Below are 15,872 nucleotides of genomic sequence, written 5' to 3'. Positions count from 1 at the left end.
CCTTTTCATCCCAATTTCCCTTCTTTCTTTCCCCATTTCTGAGGTACTTGAGAAGTTCAGACTCCCCAATACACCTGACACCAAAGATTTCCCTCTAATGTACAACCCTCCCTTTTAATTTTTAATTCTTACGTAATTTAGGGGTTTTTCTTCCCCATTGTTTCTTTCATCTTTCAATGTCTAATTTAGTTTATCAACAAAACGAAAGTTTATTTGCAAAAGCAAATATATTTTTCCATTTATCAATCAGTGGAACCCTTCCCATTGTTTCTTTTATCTCCCAGTGCTAGTTTTATATACCAGCAGACCCTCAGCTTGTTTGTGAGACAAATCTGCTATTCCTCTCACAATCAAACAGGTTTACAGGAAAAATAAAATCCCATTAAACCCTGCAAGCAAAAGATGTTGTTATATACATAAGTTTGTGGATGTGATTTTAACCTAATCATTGTAGTACACATTATTAGTGTCTCTTAAATAGTATATAAGCTTTGTATCCCACAATAAAATGGGATTCTCATCACCAAGTAAGTGTCCCCATCTCTCTCCATCACTGACTGTTCATCCCTGATTTTAGCAGCAGGAAAAGCCACTGGTTGCTATCCCTTCACCCTTCAGAAATCCCTGTCAGAACTGCAGCCCCTAAAACCAAATCCCTTTGATTTGATCAGACCCTGCTGATCTCCCAGCAAAGACCAGTCTGAGTTTCCCCAAGCAGACAAAGCAGCAAAAAGAACGAAATGAGAGAGATGGAGAGAAAATCCCAGCAGATCAGGTTCTCCCCCAGAATCCAGGGAGATTTTGGGCTCCCTGGAAGGATTTGAAGATGCTTATTTGGGTGGCAGAGCAGCTTCGCAAAAAATGCATCCCTCAGGAGGAATCTGAGCTCCCACAAGGAGAGACCCATCCAGAGGCCATCTCCCACTCCCTCTGTACCTCCATAAAGAAAGGAAGAGCCCAAATTAATGGGAAAACCATGTGCTTGCTGTATTTCTGATGGAATCGGCTCGGATAGAGCCGATGGCAGGGCAGGAGCTGCTTTTCCCGGAGCTGTGTCCCACATCTGGCACTTTCTGGGCTGTGTGCTCAGTGCTGGTGAGAGCCTGCAGCACTCAGGGCTGCATTGCTCCAGAGCCAACTTTCTCCAGTGTTTTCCCAGCTCCAGGGATCTCAGCTGCTCCATAATCGCCCCGAGATAAGGGAGAGGCAGCACACACATTATAAAAGATGTGGGCAGAAGATAACCAGGTAATTCTTCCAGCCAGGACAGCTCTATTTTTATCTCTCTCTGAACGTCCCTATCTGGTGAAGAGATTTGGCTTTAACAAGTGTTATTCCAGACAATTGCTTGGAATTGCTCCCCAAAACCCTGGAGCCAAGCAGGAATTGCTCTGCGGCTGCACTTTCAGGAGAGAACAATTGCTGCAGGGCAGAGCTGAGGGAAATCAGCCCTCAGCAACTTCCCGGGGGAATTTGGTTCTGTTCCACGATCCAATTACCCGAGGTGGGTGTGGAGGGCTCAGCAGCTTCAGGAATGGGAGAGGGAAGAGGAGCACGTCCTGGGAATTGGGAATTCTTTGTGCTCAGCAGCCCCTCCTCGCACACCCCGCAGCTCCAGACTAAACTGTGACATCACCTGCGCTGTTTCTGGGCTTGGGATCCAACAAAAACCTGCAAGATGTTTTTCCTCCCCGAGCCTTTTCCTTGCCCTCCCACCAGCTGCTTCCCCGGGAGGAAATTTCCATATGAAACAGGCTGGAGAACGGGCCAGGAGCTGCAGCAGCCGCGCTTGGGAGAACATCAGACACCACCCAGCAGTGCCACACACAGGGAGGATTAAACAGAGGATTAAAACACACCAAGATGCAGGAAAATTGGGAAGAGCTGGAGAATTTGGGAGAAGAAGCAGAGAGGAGACACCTGAGAAGTGACTTCAGCTCTCAAAACTACAGGCTCAGTCCCCATGCCACTGGAGCGAGGTCCCCACAGCTGGAGAGGCTCTGTGCATCCCAGGAGTCTCCATTCGGGAAGTTTTGGGATGAAGACTCCGGGCTGGGGTCTCAGGAGCTGCACAGAGGAGATCTGGGCACGAATCTGGAGCAGTTTGGTGGCTGGGGGAGGAAAATCCGAGCAGGAGAACAAAGCCCAGCTCTGCTGGGAGGGCTGGGTGCAGCCTGGCTCAGTTCTAAAGGATTTTATCCTCCCTTTCCTCTGCTCTCCTCGCTTTTGCAGCTGTCTTCAAAATAATTTCTCAATTAAGAGTTGTCCCTATGAGAAAATCAGTCACCTGAAGGGCACTTTGTGCCCAGCCTTCCCCTGTTCCCTGTCTTTGTCTTTCCCACTGGGAACTTCTCCTGTGGGAAGCTCCAGCACCACCAGTGAGGGGGAAAGGAACCCCAACTGGCAGCAAACACTGCAAATTTCAGAATTTTCTTAAAATCTTTCTCCCCCTTTTTTTTTTTTTTTCCTGGCAAAACCAAAAAGGGGAAAGAAGGAAGGAGAGAAGAATGAGAAACAAAAATGCTGCAGAATGAGGGAATCCCAAATATCTCCCAAGTAAAGGGATGAGATCTGCCAGGAGCTTCCACTTCTTCCTGCCTTCCCTGTTCCTTGCCAACAGGTAGAGACAAATCACTCATTAATGCTAATGAACTCGCTAATCAGCAGAGCTCTGGGGGAAAGACAGGAGAAGCCAAGCCCCAGGATGGATCTGTTATCCCACCAGAGAGGATTTCCCAGCTTTTCCCATCCGGATTTCCCTTTCTCTGTCCCTCTGCATGTCTATGTTCAGGAAGGACAACAGAGGGGCAGGAAAATCCATTTTCCTCCCACTCCTGCTGGATTATCCTCTGCTCCAGCCTCCCCCAGGGGAGGATTTCCCAGCCCATCCATCCCAACCACTGGAACACAGCGGAGCACAGCCTGCCCCAGCCGGGGGAGCAGAGGGAGAAGGGGCAGGAGCTCAGCACTCAGGGTGAATTCCCTGCTCAGCAATGCCACCACGAGCAATTAAACACCTTCCAGACAAATTCCTGAGCCTGCTTGAGGAGCTGAAGGCTGAAAGCTCCCACCACAAGTGTCCTGAGGCAGCAGAGAAACACAAAACCCTCCACAGCTCCCTCCCCTCCCCTGCTTCCGAGCCACTGAGTTCCTTGAAAGGCTCCAGCCTGGAAATGCTGCTCTGCATCCCCGCACACAGGGGCAGCCCCAGGAGAGGGGCTGGGCCTGACCCAGTTCCTTTATTTCCACCGGGAGCAGCTCAGGAGGGTGGGAAGGAGCCCGAGGGGGAGAAAACCATCCTGGAGATGTCCCCAGGAGCTGCTGGCTCTGCTTGTCCTCCCCACCCAGCACACCAAACCTTCCTCCTTGCCACCAAAGGATCCTTGGGGGATTTCTCCTGCAGCTCCCAGTGCCAGGATCTCCTGGCATCGCTCACAGCCCCTCCTGGAGCTGCTGGTCCATGCAATCCCAGCTTTTGTAGGATCGCTTTGGGTGTGGAGGGAGAGATTCTCCCATGTCCCAACGAGCAGAGCCCCAGTTCCAACCCACTCCTGCAACAACTCAGCAATTCCTTCAGAACCCCCAGTAAAATCCTTAAATAACCTCATTCCAGCCCTGTAGCAGCACAGCTCTGAAAGACAGAGAGAGAAAAGCAGAAATTCCCAGGGCACCTCCAAAAAGTCCCCAAATTTTCTCTCACAATGCACTCGACACAAAAATAGTTGCTTTACTCGGAGCTGCCAACTTTCAAGGGGGATTGAAAAGAAAAGGTTTCCATGGGGAAAGAAGAATGATGGCAAAAATCAAAGTCACTCCTTCCATCTGATGCCTCTGGAAGAGCTGAAGGCTCGGGAAGCTGCAGGGCAGAACACAGCAGGGCAAAGCTGGATTTGAAGCAGCTCTTTGGGAGCTCACTTACACCTCCTTTCATCCTGAAAATTTGGGGTTAGCGCCCTGCCTTGCTGGCCCCTGGATTTTGTCCAGATCCTGTCTTTAAAGCAGGTTTGGTTTCAGCTGGGAGGGTTTGGCAGCAGCACCGAGGGGAGACCCTCCAATAATTCAGGTTTTCCCCGTCTCCAGGGCTGCAGAGGAAATCAGAGGCAGGATCTCAGCCCCAGCCCCTCCCAGGCTCCTGAAGGGCTGGGAAACCTCTGTGCCCTGAGGAATTGAGGATTTCCCACCCCTGGATATTTTTGAGGCTGGGCTGGAGCAGCCTGGGATGAGGGAAGGTGTCCCTGATCATGGTCAGGGGTGAATGAGAATCTTTAAGGTCCTTTCCAAGCCAGCCCATTCCAGGATTCCATCATCTGCCCAACAGCAGGAGGATGGAGCCCTGAAGTGTTTTCCAGGTCATTCCATGCCCTTTTCTCCTTTACAATTTGCTGCTGGTGTGTTAACAGCCACTGCAGGGGAGAGCCGTGCCCTGACGCCTGGGTTGAGAGAATGAGTCAGAAATTATTTTAAAAAAATGGGAATAATTCCATCTGGAGTCCCTAAAACTTCCCCACCGAGCTCCAAGAAATAGGGATAGCTGGAAATGCAGGGACTGGAACGTTGCTGGGTTTCTCTAAATTTAAAATTAATGCAGAAAGCCCAACCCAGCAGCAACACTCAGGGTGGAGGTACCAGAAAATCCCACATTTGTCCTGCTGACACTGAGCTGGAAGCTGGAATTTTCCTGCCCCATTGGCACCTCCATTTCCCCAAATTCCTTTGTAATGCAGCACCTTCCATCACACTAAACCAGAGCCCAAGAGCTGGGGGGTGGCAAAACCCATCCCAGAGGGAAGGAGGGGATCCCAGACAAACCCCTTCAAACACAGCTCATCCCAAAACCCTCCCTGGCAAGGAGCAAGCCCTGATGAGAAAATCCTGCGACCCTAAAACTTCCACACTGAGCTCCAAGAAACAGGGATAGCTGGAAATGCAGGGACCGGAACATTTTGCATTAATTTGAAATTAACGCAAAATTAATAATACCAGAAAACTCCACATTTCTCCCACTGACACTGAGCTACAAACTGTAATTTTCCTGCCCTATGGACATCCCCATTTCCCCAAATTCCCTTAAAATGCAGCACAATAAACCAGACCCCAACAGCTGAACCCATCCCAAAGGGAAGGAGGCGATCCCAGCCAAACCCCATCAAACACAGCTCATCCCAAAACCTCTCCTGACAAGGAGCAAGCCCCGATAAGAAAATCCAGCGAGGCCTTTGATGCTGCTAATGGCCATTACATAACTGCTGCTTAATGTCTGTGCTTAGAGAACGCTTCCCCTGTGGTTCATCTTGAAAGCTCCACTTCGCAGAAAATCACCAGAAAATCAGCGAGCGTTTCAAAACCTGACTCGGAGAGAGCCGAGAGGGGCTCGCTGCAGTTAATTACAGCGACGGGGCCACCCAAGCAGGGCTGGAACTGCTCAGTTTGGGCTTGGGGATGGCAGCTGAGCCTGGAGGGGTTTGGGGAGCGGGAAATTGATGCTGGGAGGGGGTTTGGGGTGCGGGGAGTGGAATCACACCCATGGCAGGTTAAGGATTTTCCACCCTGCTGGGATGAATAAAAGCCACCAAGGCTGGTGCAGAGGACAGGAGAGGCTGAGGGAGCCCCGGGAGTGGCAGTGAGAGGCAGGAGCAGGACCTGAGGGATGATCCCTGCCTGTCTCGCAGTCAATCCCGGCGCGGGCAGCCGATGATTACCCAGCGATGTAATTACAGGCTCCATCTCCTCTCGCCGAGTTAGAGCTGCCCTAAGAGCTGGGCTGGGGCATTTCCTCACCTCTGAGCTGCTGACATCTCTGACAGGAGCCTTTGGAAGGATTTTTTCCAGGAAAATCCCTCTTTTCTGTGCTGGCTGTGCTTGGTTTTCATCCAGGTGTGTCCTCAGCCCTGGGAAGGGGCAGGAGCACCACAGCCCCAGCTCAGGGAGCAGCAAGGGATGCTCCAACGCCTGGCATGCCCCAAACCCATCCCAGCTCCAGCAGAACCTCCTCAATCCCACTCTGAACCCAGCTGGAAGAGCCCAGGGCTGGCAGCAGGGTGCAGGATTTATCCAGAGGGCTCAGGAGCAAAGACAAACATCAGCAGCACAGCCCAAACCAGGCCTAAGAGCCTGGGCTGGGCTTAAATTGATCAGCTGGGCCTTGGGCATGTCCCAGGTGAGGCTCAGCAGGGCAATGAAGGTTTATTATCAGAGGGGCTGCTCCACACAAGTGCCCAGCCTGGAAAATCCCAAATGAAAATTTGCCTCTGTCGGGTTGGGTTTGATGATCCTGGAGGTGTTTTCAGCCTTAATGATTCAGGTCCTGCCCGTCCCTGGTGCCTGTCCCACGCTCTGAGCTGTGTCCAAATGATTTTAATGCTTCTCACATCCAGTTTCTTATCTTAAATCCCTGACAAGGATTTATCTCTGGGTTTCAGCTGCATCTCCAAATCTCCATCCCCTGCCAGGGGTTGGGGTGTGCTCGGTGACCTGAAGTGTTTGGAGAGCTGGGAGTTTGTTCTGCATCCTCCCAGAGTCACACAGGGAGGGATCTCAGGCAGACCTAATCCAGCCCTCTCCCATCCTCGTCCTTCAGGTGCAGCAGGAATGCACAAAACCCTCAGGAAATTGCTGACAAATGGGATTTTTTTTCCCAGGCAAAAAGGACCCTGCTGAGCGCTGGGATTTTTCCAGCAGGGGACAGAAAAAATTCCCTGCTGGGAAAGGAAGAAAAAAGGGAGAGAGAAATGTGGAGAAAAAAATGAAAAAAAAAAAAAAAGGTGGAAAATTTTTGCTTTTGCTGTACTTACATGGCAAAATTCCTGTCTAGGAAGCACCTGTTCCTCAGCAGCCCTGCCCAGAGCTGGACCCCAACAATGCCAAAGATGAAGAAGACGAAGAAGCAGAGGAGGAGGACGTTGCCTAACATAGGCAGAGTGTCCAGCAGCAGCGTGACCAGGATCCTCATACCTGGGGGAGGAGGGAAAACCATGTCAGGATGGGCACAAATCACCATTCCCACCTTAGACGCACAGCCAGGGCAGGAACATCAGGACTTGGTGTTTTCCCCTAAATGCTGAGGCTGGAAAGGGAGGTGGAAATGCCAAAGGCTTGGCAGGAAATGGGAATGACAGCAATCTCCAGAGGGTGGATCCAAGGCCTCTAGTGTCAGGGAAATGCTGATTTCCATGCCAGATATTCCACCTGGAATTCTCTGACAATGGGGTTGGAACTCCTGGTGGTTATTCCCAAAAATGGGGTTGGAATTCCTGGTGTTTATTCCCAACATTGGGGTTGGAATTCCTGGTGTTTATCCCCAACAATGGGGTTGGAATTCCTGGTGGTTATTCCCAACATTGAGGTTGGAATTCCTGGTGGTTATTCCCAAAAATGGGGTTGGAATTCCTTGGGGTTTATTCCCAAAGGAGGTTTGGAATTCCTTGGGGTTACTCCCTAAAGGGAGTTGGAATTCCTGGTGTTTACTCCCAACAATGGAATTGGAATTCCTGGTGGTTATTCCCAGTGTATCCTGTCACAAATCAGGAATACCCCAGTGGGACGGGACACACCAGGCTCCTCAAACCCAGCTCCTGGCCCTGCCCAGCACTGTCACCCCCTCAGGAGCAATCCCACATTTTCCTGGCAAATCCATCTTAGGAAAAGCAAGGACAATCAATCCCCACTGAAAGACAATGCTGGGATTTTCTCCCCTTTTTTTTCCCCCCTCTCTCTCACTGATATCCTCCCTTTTTTTTTCCAAAAATGGGTAAAATTTCTCTCCCCATGCCAGACAATTTTTTTTCTGCTCAGCTCCTTTTGGTATTTGGGGTTGTTTAGTGGCATCATCCCAGAGATTGAATCCAGCTGTTCTCCAGCCACCCCGGGCTCTCCTTGGAATGCTGAGTGTGCCATGGGAAAAGAGCATCACCCAGGCTGAAACAAGGAGCAGGATCTTCATCCCCATTCCACGGGATGCCTGGTTTAAAAACCCCCAGCAGAAAAATAAAAATAAATTTTAAAAATACACAAAAATAATTAACCTCCCCCAAATATATAAAAATAAATAGAAAAATAAGCATATAAATATTAAAATAAATCTAAAAAATAAATATTAAAAAGAAATAAAAATATAATAATAAACCTTAAAAATAACCCCCAGCAGAAAAATAAAAATAAATTTTAAAAATACACAAAAATACAATAAAAAACCAACTAAAATATATAAAAATAAATAGAAAAATAAGTATATAAATATAAAAATAAATATAAAAATAAATATAAAAATAAATATAAAAATAAATATAAAAATAAATCTTAAAATAAATTTTAAAATAAATATTAAAAAGAAATAAAAATATAATAATAAATCTAAAAATAAATATAACAATAAATATAAAAATAAAGCAGTGAAATGGATTTGAAAAAAAACCCAACAACCTAATGACCACTGCTGAAAAAATATCCCTGACTCCAGCCCCTGCCAAGTGAATAAATTGCAGGAATTCCATTTTTCCAGTGGTTTGGAAGGAATAATTTCTAATAGAAATGATGTTTTTATTGGCCAGGGTTCTTCTTTCTTTTCTTAACAAACTGCATGGAGCTGAAAGAATCTCGTGGGTGAATTTATTGTGCCTGGAAGGCATGAGCTGATGGTGCTGGCTGCATCCCAGGGAAGAGCCCAGGAATCCCAGGGATAAATCTCCAGGCTGGTTCTGCTTGTTTCCCTGCATTTAGCACCAGGTTCATCTCCTCTGATCCAGCTGTGAATTTGATCTGATGGAAAATCCCATTCCCAAGTCCCAGAGCTGGGATTGGCATGGATGCTGCTGGGATGGGCTGGAATTCCAAGGATGAAAATTTTCACGGATGAAAATGTAACCATAAAAATCCACCAAAATCCAGGGATTTTCCCATCCCTTCTCCGCAGATTCTGGAATATTTTGGCCTGAAACAGCAAAATTCCCAATGTGCTGAGTGGGTGGGGTTGGAAAGTGGAGGCTGGATGATCTGCCCCTAAGGAATGGGGATATTTCTGGGAATCATTCCTAGGAATCCCAATCCTGGTGCTCAGGTCCCCTTGCTCCTCAGGCACCTCCACTCCAAACACGGATTGAACCCACTGGATTTCATCCCACAGAATATTAATTAAAAAATGGGATATTTTCTATCACCTGCCTGTTGGAAAAATATGAAAATCCCATGGGAATTGCAGTGAAAAAACCTTGGAAGGCTCGTTTGGTGTCAGGGATCAGGGAGACAAACACAAGTTGGACTCAAGAGCAAAATTCCACCTATAGCTGGAGTTGTTTGGATCCCTGGAGCTTGGTGGGAATCCTTCAGTTCCCCTGAGCCCAGCTGGGTCCCAGCTTGAGATTCCCACTGTTCCATGGGAATATTGAAGGGTTCTGTGGATTTGAAGGAGTTCAGAGGGAGCCTGATCCTCATCCCAGCCCATGGTGCTTCTGCTCCAGCCCATCCTCAGATCCCCAAATTACAGAGGGAAACTCCCCTGAACCCCAAATCCCAGAGGGAAACTTCTCTGGAACAGCAAATCCCAGAGGGAAACTTCCCTGGAACCCCAAATCCCAGAGAGAAACTTCCCTAGAACCCCAAATCCTAGAGGGAAAGTTGGTGTTGCGCTTTTCAAATCCCTGGCAACAAAACCTCGTTAGGAAAACAAAGCTCCAAAGGGTTCCAGGCCCCTTCTGGCCTCTCTTTTTTGTGGCCTTGTTTTGAACTAAGGACCTCACTGTGCAATTCACTGCTTTCGTTCCTTGTTTTCCAGAAAACAAACCCAGTGGAATTGGGAGTTCTGAGAGAAATTTCCGAGGTTTCTGGGTGTAAACATCCATCTGTTCCCTCACATTTTCCTTGGAGGGCCTGGAATCAAACCCCTTCTGGAGGAGGTTGTTTGGTTGTCACTGGATGTGCTGAATCCAGGCAGGATTTGGGGCTGGCTCACTCCAGCAAAACAGGAAATATCCTTTTTTTTTTTTAGTTTTAGTTTTCTTTTTGTTTGTTTGTTTTTTTGGGGTTTTGTTTTAGGTTTTTTAGGGTTTTTTTTTGCCAGGATCCCTGTGATTTCCACCCAATGCTGCTGCATTTTGATTGAGGTGGAGATTTGGGTTGGAAAAGGATGGAATTGCTGTGGAATGAGCACCTTGCAAAGGCCGGCTCAGCAGCTGGCTGATTCCAGCAGGGAATTATTCCAACGTGGTGCCTCGGATTTAAAATTGGATTTAGAAGCCAAGCAGCTGAAGCCACTTGAAAATGGATTTAGGAGCCACTTGAACTTCCTATCGAGGATGATCCCAATTTTGTTTCACATGGAGCAAACCCCCCTGGGGTTTTAGCAGCAAGGGAAGCTCCTGAGCTGCTAATCCTGAACATAAAGTCCTGGAAAGATCTTAAATCACTGAGGAGGGAAAACCAACCCAGCAGGGCAAGAAGATCCCTCTTGGAAGTGACCTTTTCCCTTCCTTTGGAGGAACATTGTTTACTTTACACCACTAGAGAGTTGTTTTCCCTAGAAAAGTACAAAAACCTTGGAAAACATCTCTGAGGGTCAATCCCCTGCTCCCCTGCCCTTTGCTAACACCAATTATGATAATGACGATCTTTAACTCGCCATTAAAAATTAAATTAATTCATTTCCTCTCATTAGCTGCACAAAGCAGAAAGCCAAGTGTGTGTGTGTGGGGGGCCTATTCCCATGATTTTCTGGTTTTCCCAGACTGAGCTCAGAAATTGAGGTGGGGTGGGGATATTCCCAAAGTTTTCCCAGACTCACTCCAGTTTTCTGAGCTCAGAAACCCAGGTGTGTATGGGAAGGGTTATTCCCAAAGTTTTCCCGGACTGAGCCCTGAAATCCAGGTGTGTGTGAGGGGTTATTCCCAAACTTTTCCAGTTTTCCCAGACTGAGCTTAGAAATACAGATGTGGGGAGGGTTATTCCCAAAGTTTTCCAGTTTTTCCAGACTGAGCTCAGAAATTGAGGTGGGGTGGGTATATTCCCAAAGTTTTCCCAGACTCACTCCAGTTTTCTGAGCTCAGAAATCCAGGTGTGTGTGGGAAGGGTTATGCCTGTGGTTTTCCAGTTTCCCTAGACTGAGCTCAGAAACTGAGGTGGGGAGAGTTATTCCCAAAGTTTTCCAATTTTCCACAACTGAGCTCTGAAATCCAGATGTGTGGGAGGGTCATTCCCAAATTTTTCCAGTTTCCCCAGACTCACTCCAGTTTTCTGGAGTTTCCCAGACTCAAGAAATTGAGGTGGGGTGGATTTATTCCCTAAGTTTTCCAGTTTTCCCAGACTGAGCTCAGAAATTGAGGTGGGGTGGATTTATTCCCATGGTTTTCCAGTTTTCCCAGACTCACTCCGTTTTTTTGAGCTCAGAACCCCAGGTGTGTGTGTGGGGGGGTTATTCCCAAAGTTTTCCAGAGCTGTGCCCAGGGGTGTCACTTACTGGGGACCCTGTTGATGGCGCGCAGGGGCCGCAGGACGCGCACGGTGCGGATGGCGGACAGGCTGACGTTGTGGCCATCCAGGGAATATTCCATCATCCTGCAGGGAGAACAGCACAGCAGTCAGGATGGGGGTGCTCATGAGAAGCTCAGGAAATGCTGCCTGCAAGCCCAGGGGTGCTTGGTTGCAATTCCATGAAGCAATTCCAGGCTGGATGGGGTTTGGAGCAATCTGGGATGGTTGGGGTTATCCCTGCTCATGGCAGGGGTGGAATGGGATGAACTTTGAGGTCCCTTCCAGCCTTTACTTTGGAAAGCAGGATTTTCCTTCCAGTATGTGCAAAAACCTCCAAGGAAGCTGGAGAGGGAAATCCAGCAGGGATTGTGGTGATGGGACAAAGAGGAACAGGTTCACACTGAAAGGGGGGAAATTTATATGGGATATTGGGAAGGAATTCCTGCCTGTGAGGGTGAGGAGGGCCTGGCACAGATTCCCAGAGCAGCTGTGTCTGCCCCTGAATCCTGGGAGTGTCCAAAGCCAGGTTGGACAGGGCTTGGAGCACTCCTGGGATAGTGGGAGGTGTCCCTGCCCATGAGATGATCCTTAAGGTCCCTTCCAACCCAACCCCTTCCATGATTCCCTGACTTTCCAGGACAAGGAGTTGCTCCCCAGCCTTTCTCTCCTCCTGTGACCAAACCTGAATACCCAAACCAACAAAAAAATGCACAAATCCTTTGCTTTCCATTTGATTCTTAAGAATAAAGAACATTTTCTCCTTGATTCTTCTTCCCCACTCTCCCTGAACATTTTGGATGGATTGGCACTCAGTAGGTGATTCCCTGCACTGGAAAATGGGAGGCACAAGGCTTTGGGATGTCTTGTGCCATCAACAGCTTCCAAACCTTCAGCTCTCAAACCCAAAATTTATCCTGGGACCGTGCAAGATCTCCAGGGACTGGAGGGACCAGGATACCAAGAGTGGGGTCCTGTTATCAGATTCTGCCTGCAAATCCTGAATCCCTTGGAAATGCCCCACAGAAATCCCCTGGAGCTGGGAATTTTGGGAGGATTATCCCTTGGTAGGTAATTCCCTACCCTGAAAAACACGAGACTTTGGGATCAACAGCTGCAAACCTTCAGCTGTCAAATCCAAATCATATCCCGGCAGCCTGGAGTATCTCCAGGAACTGGATGCACCAGGAACCTCTGGGTTTCAGCTCTCCTGAGCACCATCCCTGCTGCTGGGCTGCAGACACAGAGCTCACCAGTTCCACAGGGCTTGAAACGTTCCAGGGAACATTTCTGGGGCGAGGAAAACATGAAAGGACTCTGGGAGCTGGAAGGAACTTCAGACGCCGTCCGTGCTGGAGGCGGGAGCTGTGTTTATTTTGTAGTTCCTCTGCTCCCTTTGGAGCTGCTGCTGCTGAGGCAAAGCAGCTCCTCTGAGGAGGCAGAACGGGGCAAACAAAGCTCTGCTGATCACTTGTTCCCTTCTTATCACAAAAAAACCTCGGCGTAACTTCAGCACATCCATCCCCTGGCTGGAAAAAGCAGCTTTGTTGTTCCAGTGGTGAGTTCCCTGCTGAAAGCAGCTCCGGTTTTAGGAGCACACGCTGGATTGGAGGGTGGTGGTGGTGGGAGGTGAATCCCAGCCCTCAGCACAGCTTCTCCTCCTCCAGGGGTACTCCCAGCTCCAGCTTCTCGTTGGAGAGATGGGAAATCATATCCCAGGTATGGCTCAAATCCACCAAAACCATCTGGAGATGATCTAGGATCATCCAGGGAAGGTGGGAAATCATATCCAAGGTATGGCTCAAGTCCACCAAAACCATCTGGAGATGGTCCATGATTGGCCAGGGGAGGTGGGAAATCATTTCCCAGGTCTGGCTCACATCTGGAGATGGTCTGGGATCAGCCAGGGGTTGGGAAGGGGTTTTTCTTCTTCTCCTCTCCAGCCTGAGTAATGCCACACCTCCAGCAGGGTCTCCTGCTGTTTGCATCCTCCCCAAACATATTCCAGCCATGGAAGGTGGAGAAAAACCATGGAAAACTCCCAAATGGTCTCACCAGTCACTTTCCCCCTCATTCCAACAGCAAAATTCCCAGTGCCAAAGCTGCCCCTGAAGATGAGCAGAGGGCTCAGCCCTTCTGCCTCCATGGGGTGCCCCAATCCTGGGTTTGGGGAAGCCCTGAGGAGCTGGGGATTTTCTGTTCATCCCACAGATCCAGCGTGGAAAAACACCCTCAGCTCCTTGATCAGAGTTTTCCCTGCACTTCCCCTGCCATTCCTCCCTTGAACACCGCAGCAGCTTTATAGGAAAACATAATTAAGGTAAAAATAATTAATAATTAGGGTGTTTTTTTGTTGTCCCTGATGTTCCTCCTTCAACTGCACCCAAGTTCCAAGGAAGCTCCGCTCAGGAGAGCTCATGTTTTATTCAGGGCACTAAAACCATTCCTAATTGTATTCCAGACAAATAACACGGAGCACAACAAAACCCCATTAGTGCAGGGAAGATGGCACAGCACTAATGGAAAGGGAAAAACGCCCCAACATATTCCAAGGATGTTTTAATTAACCCCGGGCTGGTCATTAGAAACGCAGGAATTCAGAAGTCAGGCAGTAATTAAAGCTTTCCTTCCCTCCCCAGGATGTACTGAGCAGGTAGGAGAGCCTGGGCTTTCCAAAGCTGTTTATTTATTGGGTAAAAATAAAAGAAAAAAAAAAAAGTTAGAGCTTTGCCAAGCTTTTACTCCACTCAGTTATTCCCTGTGGGGGTGAGGGAAGTGGTGTCAAAAGCAGGAGGATCATCCTTGGAGCTGTTTATTAACACATCCTGCACAAACCAGCAGCTGGGGGAGATGGAGGGAAGCTGTAAGCCAGGAGGAGTTTGGAATTTGGGTGAACTCCCAAACAGCTTTTCCCACTGAGGTTTCAACATTCCTAACAGGGTTTTTGGGCTGAATTTCCTTGTTCAGCCCATCCCTGCCTCACTGTGCTGCTGGCACAGGGCAGGAGTGGGGCTGAGCTGATTTTTTTGGAAATAACAGCACTGGGACATTCAGGATGTGTTAGGATTAAAGGATTGCTCCAAACCCCCACAGCTCTGCCTGATATTCACCACCCACCCCCAAACCCAGCGTGGTTTTGGGGTAAGGATTTTAAAAAATCAGATTTGGGCGATTCTGCCTCCCAAGGCATTGTGAGAACCAGGCAGGGATTTGTTCCCTGGGATTTCCCTGCCCCAGGATGAAGGGATGAGGTGGTTGCTGACCCTGCCATGACGATGAAGAAGTCCAGGCGGTTCCAGGTGTCTCCAAGGTAACACTTCTGCCCAAAGATGCCCAGGGCCACCATCTTGATGACCATTTCCACGGCAAAGAAGGCGAAAATGAAGTCATCAAACGCCTGGAGAGAGGGAAAAGAGGATTTCAGTCAGTCCTGAGTGCCGCCAGCATGGAGATATTCCATGTTCCCATCACCAAAATCAAACCTGCCCCTGGCACAGCTCCTGGCTCATTCCATGCCTTGGGAAGAGCCCCCAGCTTTTGTTCATGCCTGATAAGGTGTGAGGGTATCACAGGGCTGGAGCCAGGCTGGGAGAGCTGGGAGTGTTCACCTGGAAAAGGCTCCAGGGAAACCTCAGAGCCTAAAGGGGCTCCAGGAGAGCTGGAGAGGGACTTGTCTTCATTAATCAACTTTCCCTTAATAAACTACACAGAATTTTGCTCCGTAATTTAAGTTCTCCCAGAGCGGCCACCCCAGCCCTGCACGCCACAAACCCCAGGGATTTTGGGGCCATGGATCCTCACCTCCAGGATGGTGCAGCGCTCGGACTGGCACTCCACGTCCTCGCAGGGCTGGAACATGCCCAGGGTGACGCAGTTGAGCAGGATCACCAGCATGCTCACGTGCTCGAACCAGGTGGCACCAGGTTAAGGACAGCACAGCCTCGGCAGGGGACACCTCCACACCCTCCTCCCATCCAAACCCTTCTCCCGGGCTATTCCCGGCTCCAAATCCCGAGTTTCAGCAGGGAATCGCCCCACAGCAAGAGAGAAACTCAAGGGCACCAGCAGAGCAGTGCCCAGTGCCAACCCTGCTCTCCTGGATTCCCTCTGGAGTTGGGAGAATGAGGTTCTCCCATTCCAACCCCATTCCCACATCTCCAGAAGGGAGAGATTCCACTCTGAGATCCACATCCTGATGGGAATGAGGTCTTCTCATTCCAACCCCATTCCCAGATTTCCAGAAGGGACAGAGTCCACTCTGAGATGGGAATGAGGTTCTCCCATTCCAACCCCATTCCCACATCTCAAGGAAGGACAGATTTAACTCTGAGATCCACATCCTGATGGGAATGAGATCCTCTCTTCCAAAGCCATTCCCAAATTTCCAGAAGGGAGAGATTCTACTCCCAGATCCACAT

At 49.0% G+C, this 15,872-nt stretch overlaps 1 protein-coding gene across 1 annotated transcript in view; it reads right to left on the bottom strand.

The window, feature by feature from the left end:
- The window catches only part of CACNA1H (calcium voltage-gated channel subunit alpha1 H), a 108,720-nt gene extending 93,358 nt beyond the window's left edge, over positions 1-15,362 (bottom strand). Inside the window, exons 1-4 of the mRNA XM_058035191.1 lie at positions 15,256-15,362; positions 14,718-14,851; positions 11,444-11,541; positions 6,792-6,951 (exon numbers count right to left, since the gene is read on the bottom strand). Coding sequence (XP_057891174.1) covers positions 6,792-6,951; positions 11,444-11,541; positions 14,718-14,851; positions 15,256-15,348 — 485 coding nt within the window. The 5' untranslated portion in view covers positions 15,349-15,362. The remainder of the gene's footprint in view (positions 1-6,791; positions 6,952-11,443; positions 11,542-14,717; positions 14,852-15,255) is intronic.
- Between the last annotated feature and the right edge of the window lie 510 nt (positions 15,363-15,872).

This window comes from Melospiza georgiana, chromosome 16 (genome assembly GCF_028018845.1).
Source record: "Melospiza georgiana isolate bMelGeo1 chromosome 16, bMelGeo1.pri, whole genome shotgun sequence".
In the NCBI taxonomy this organism is placed as follows: Eukaryota; Metazoa; Chordata; class Aves; order Passeriformes; family Passerellidae; genus Melospiza; species Melospiza georgiana.
The sequence above is the reverse complement of the archived record's forward strand: the minus strand, read 5'-3'. Positions and strand labels throughout refer to the sequence as shown.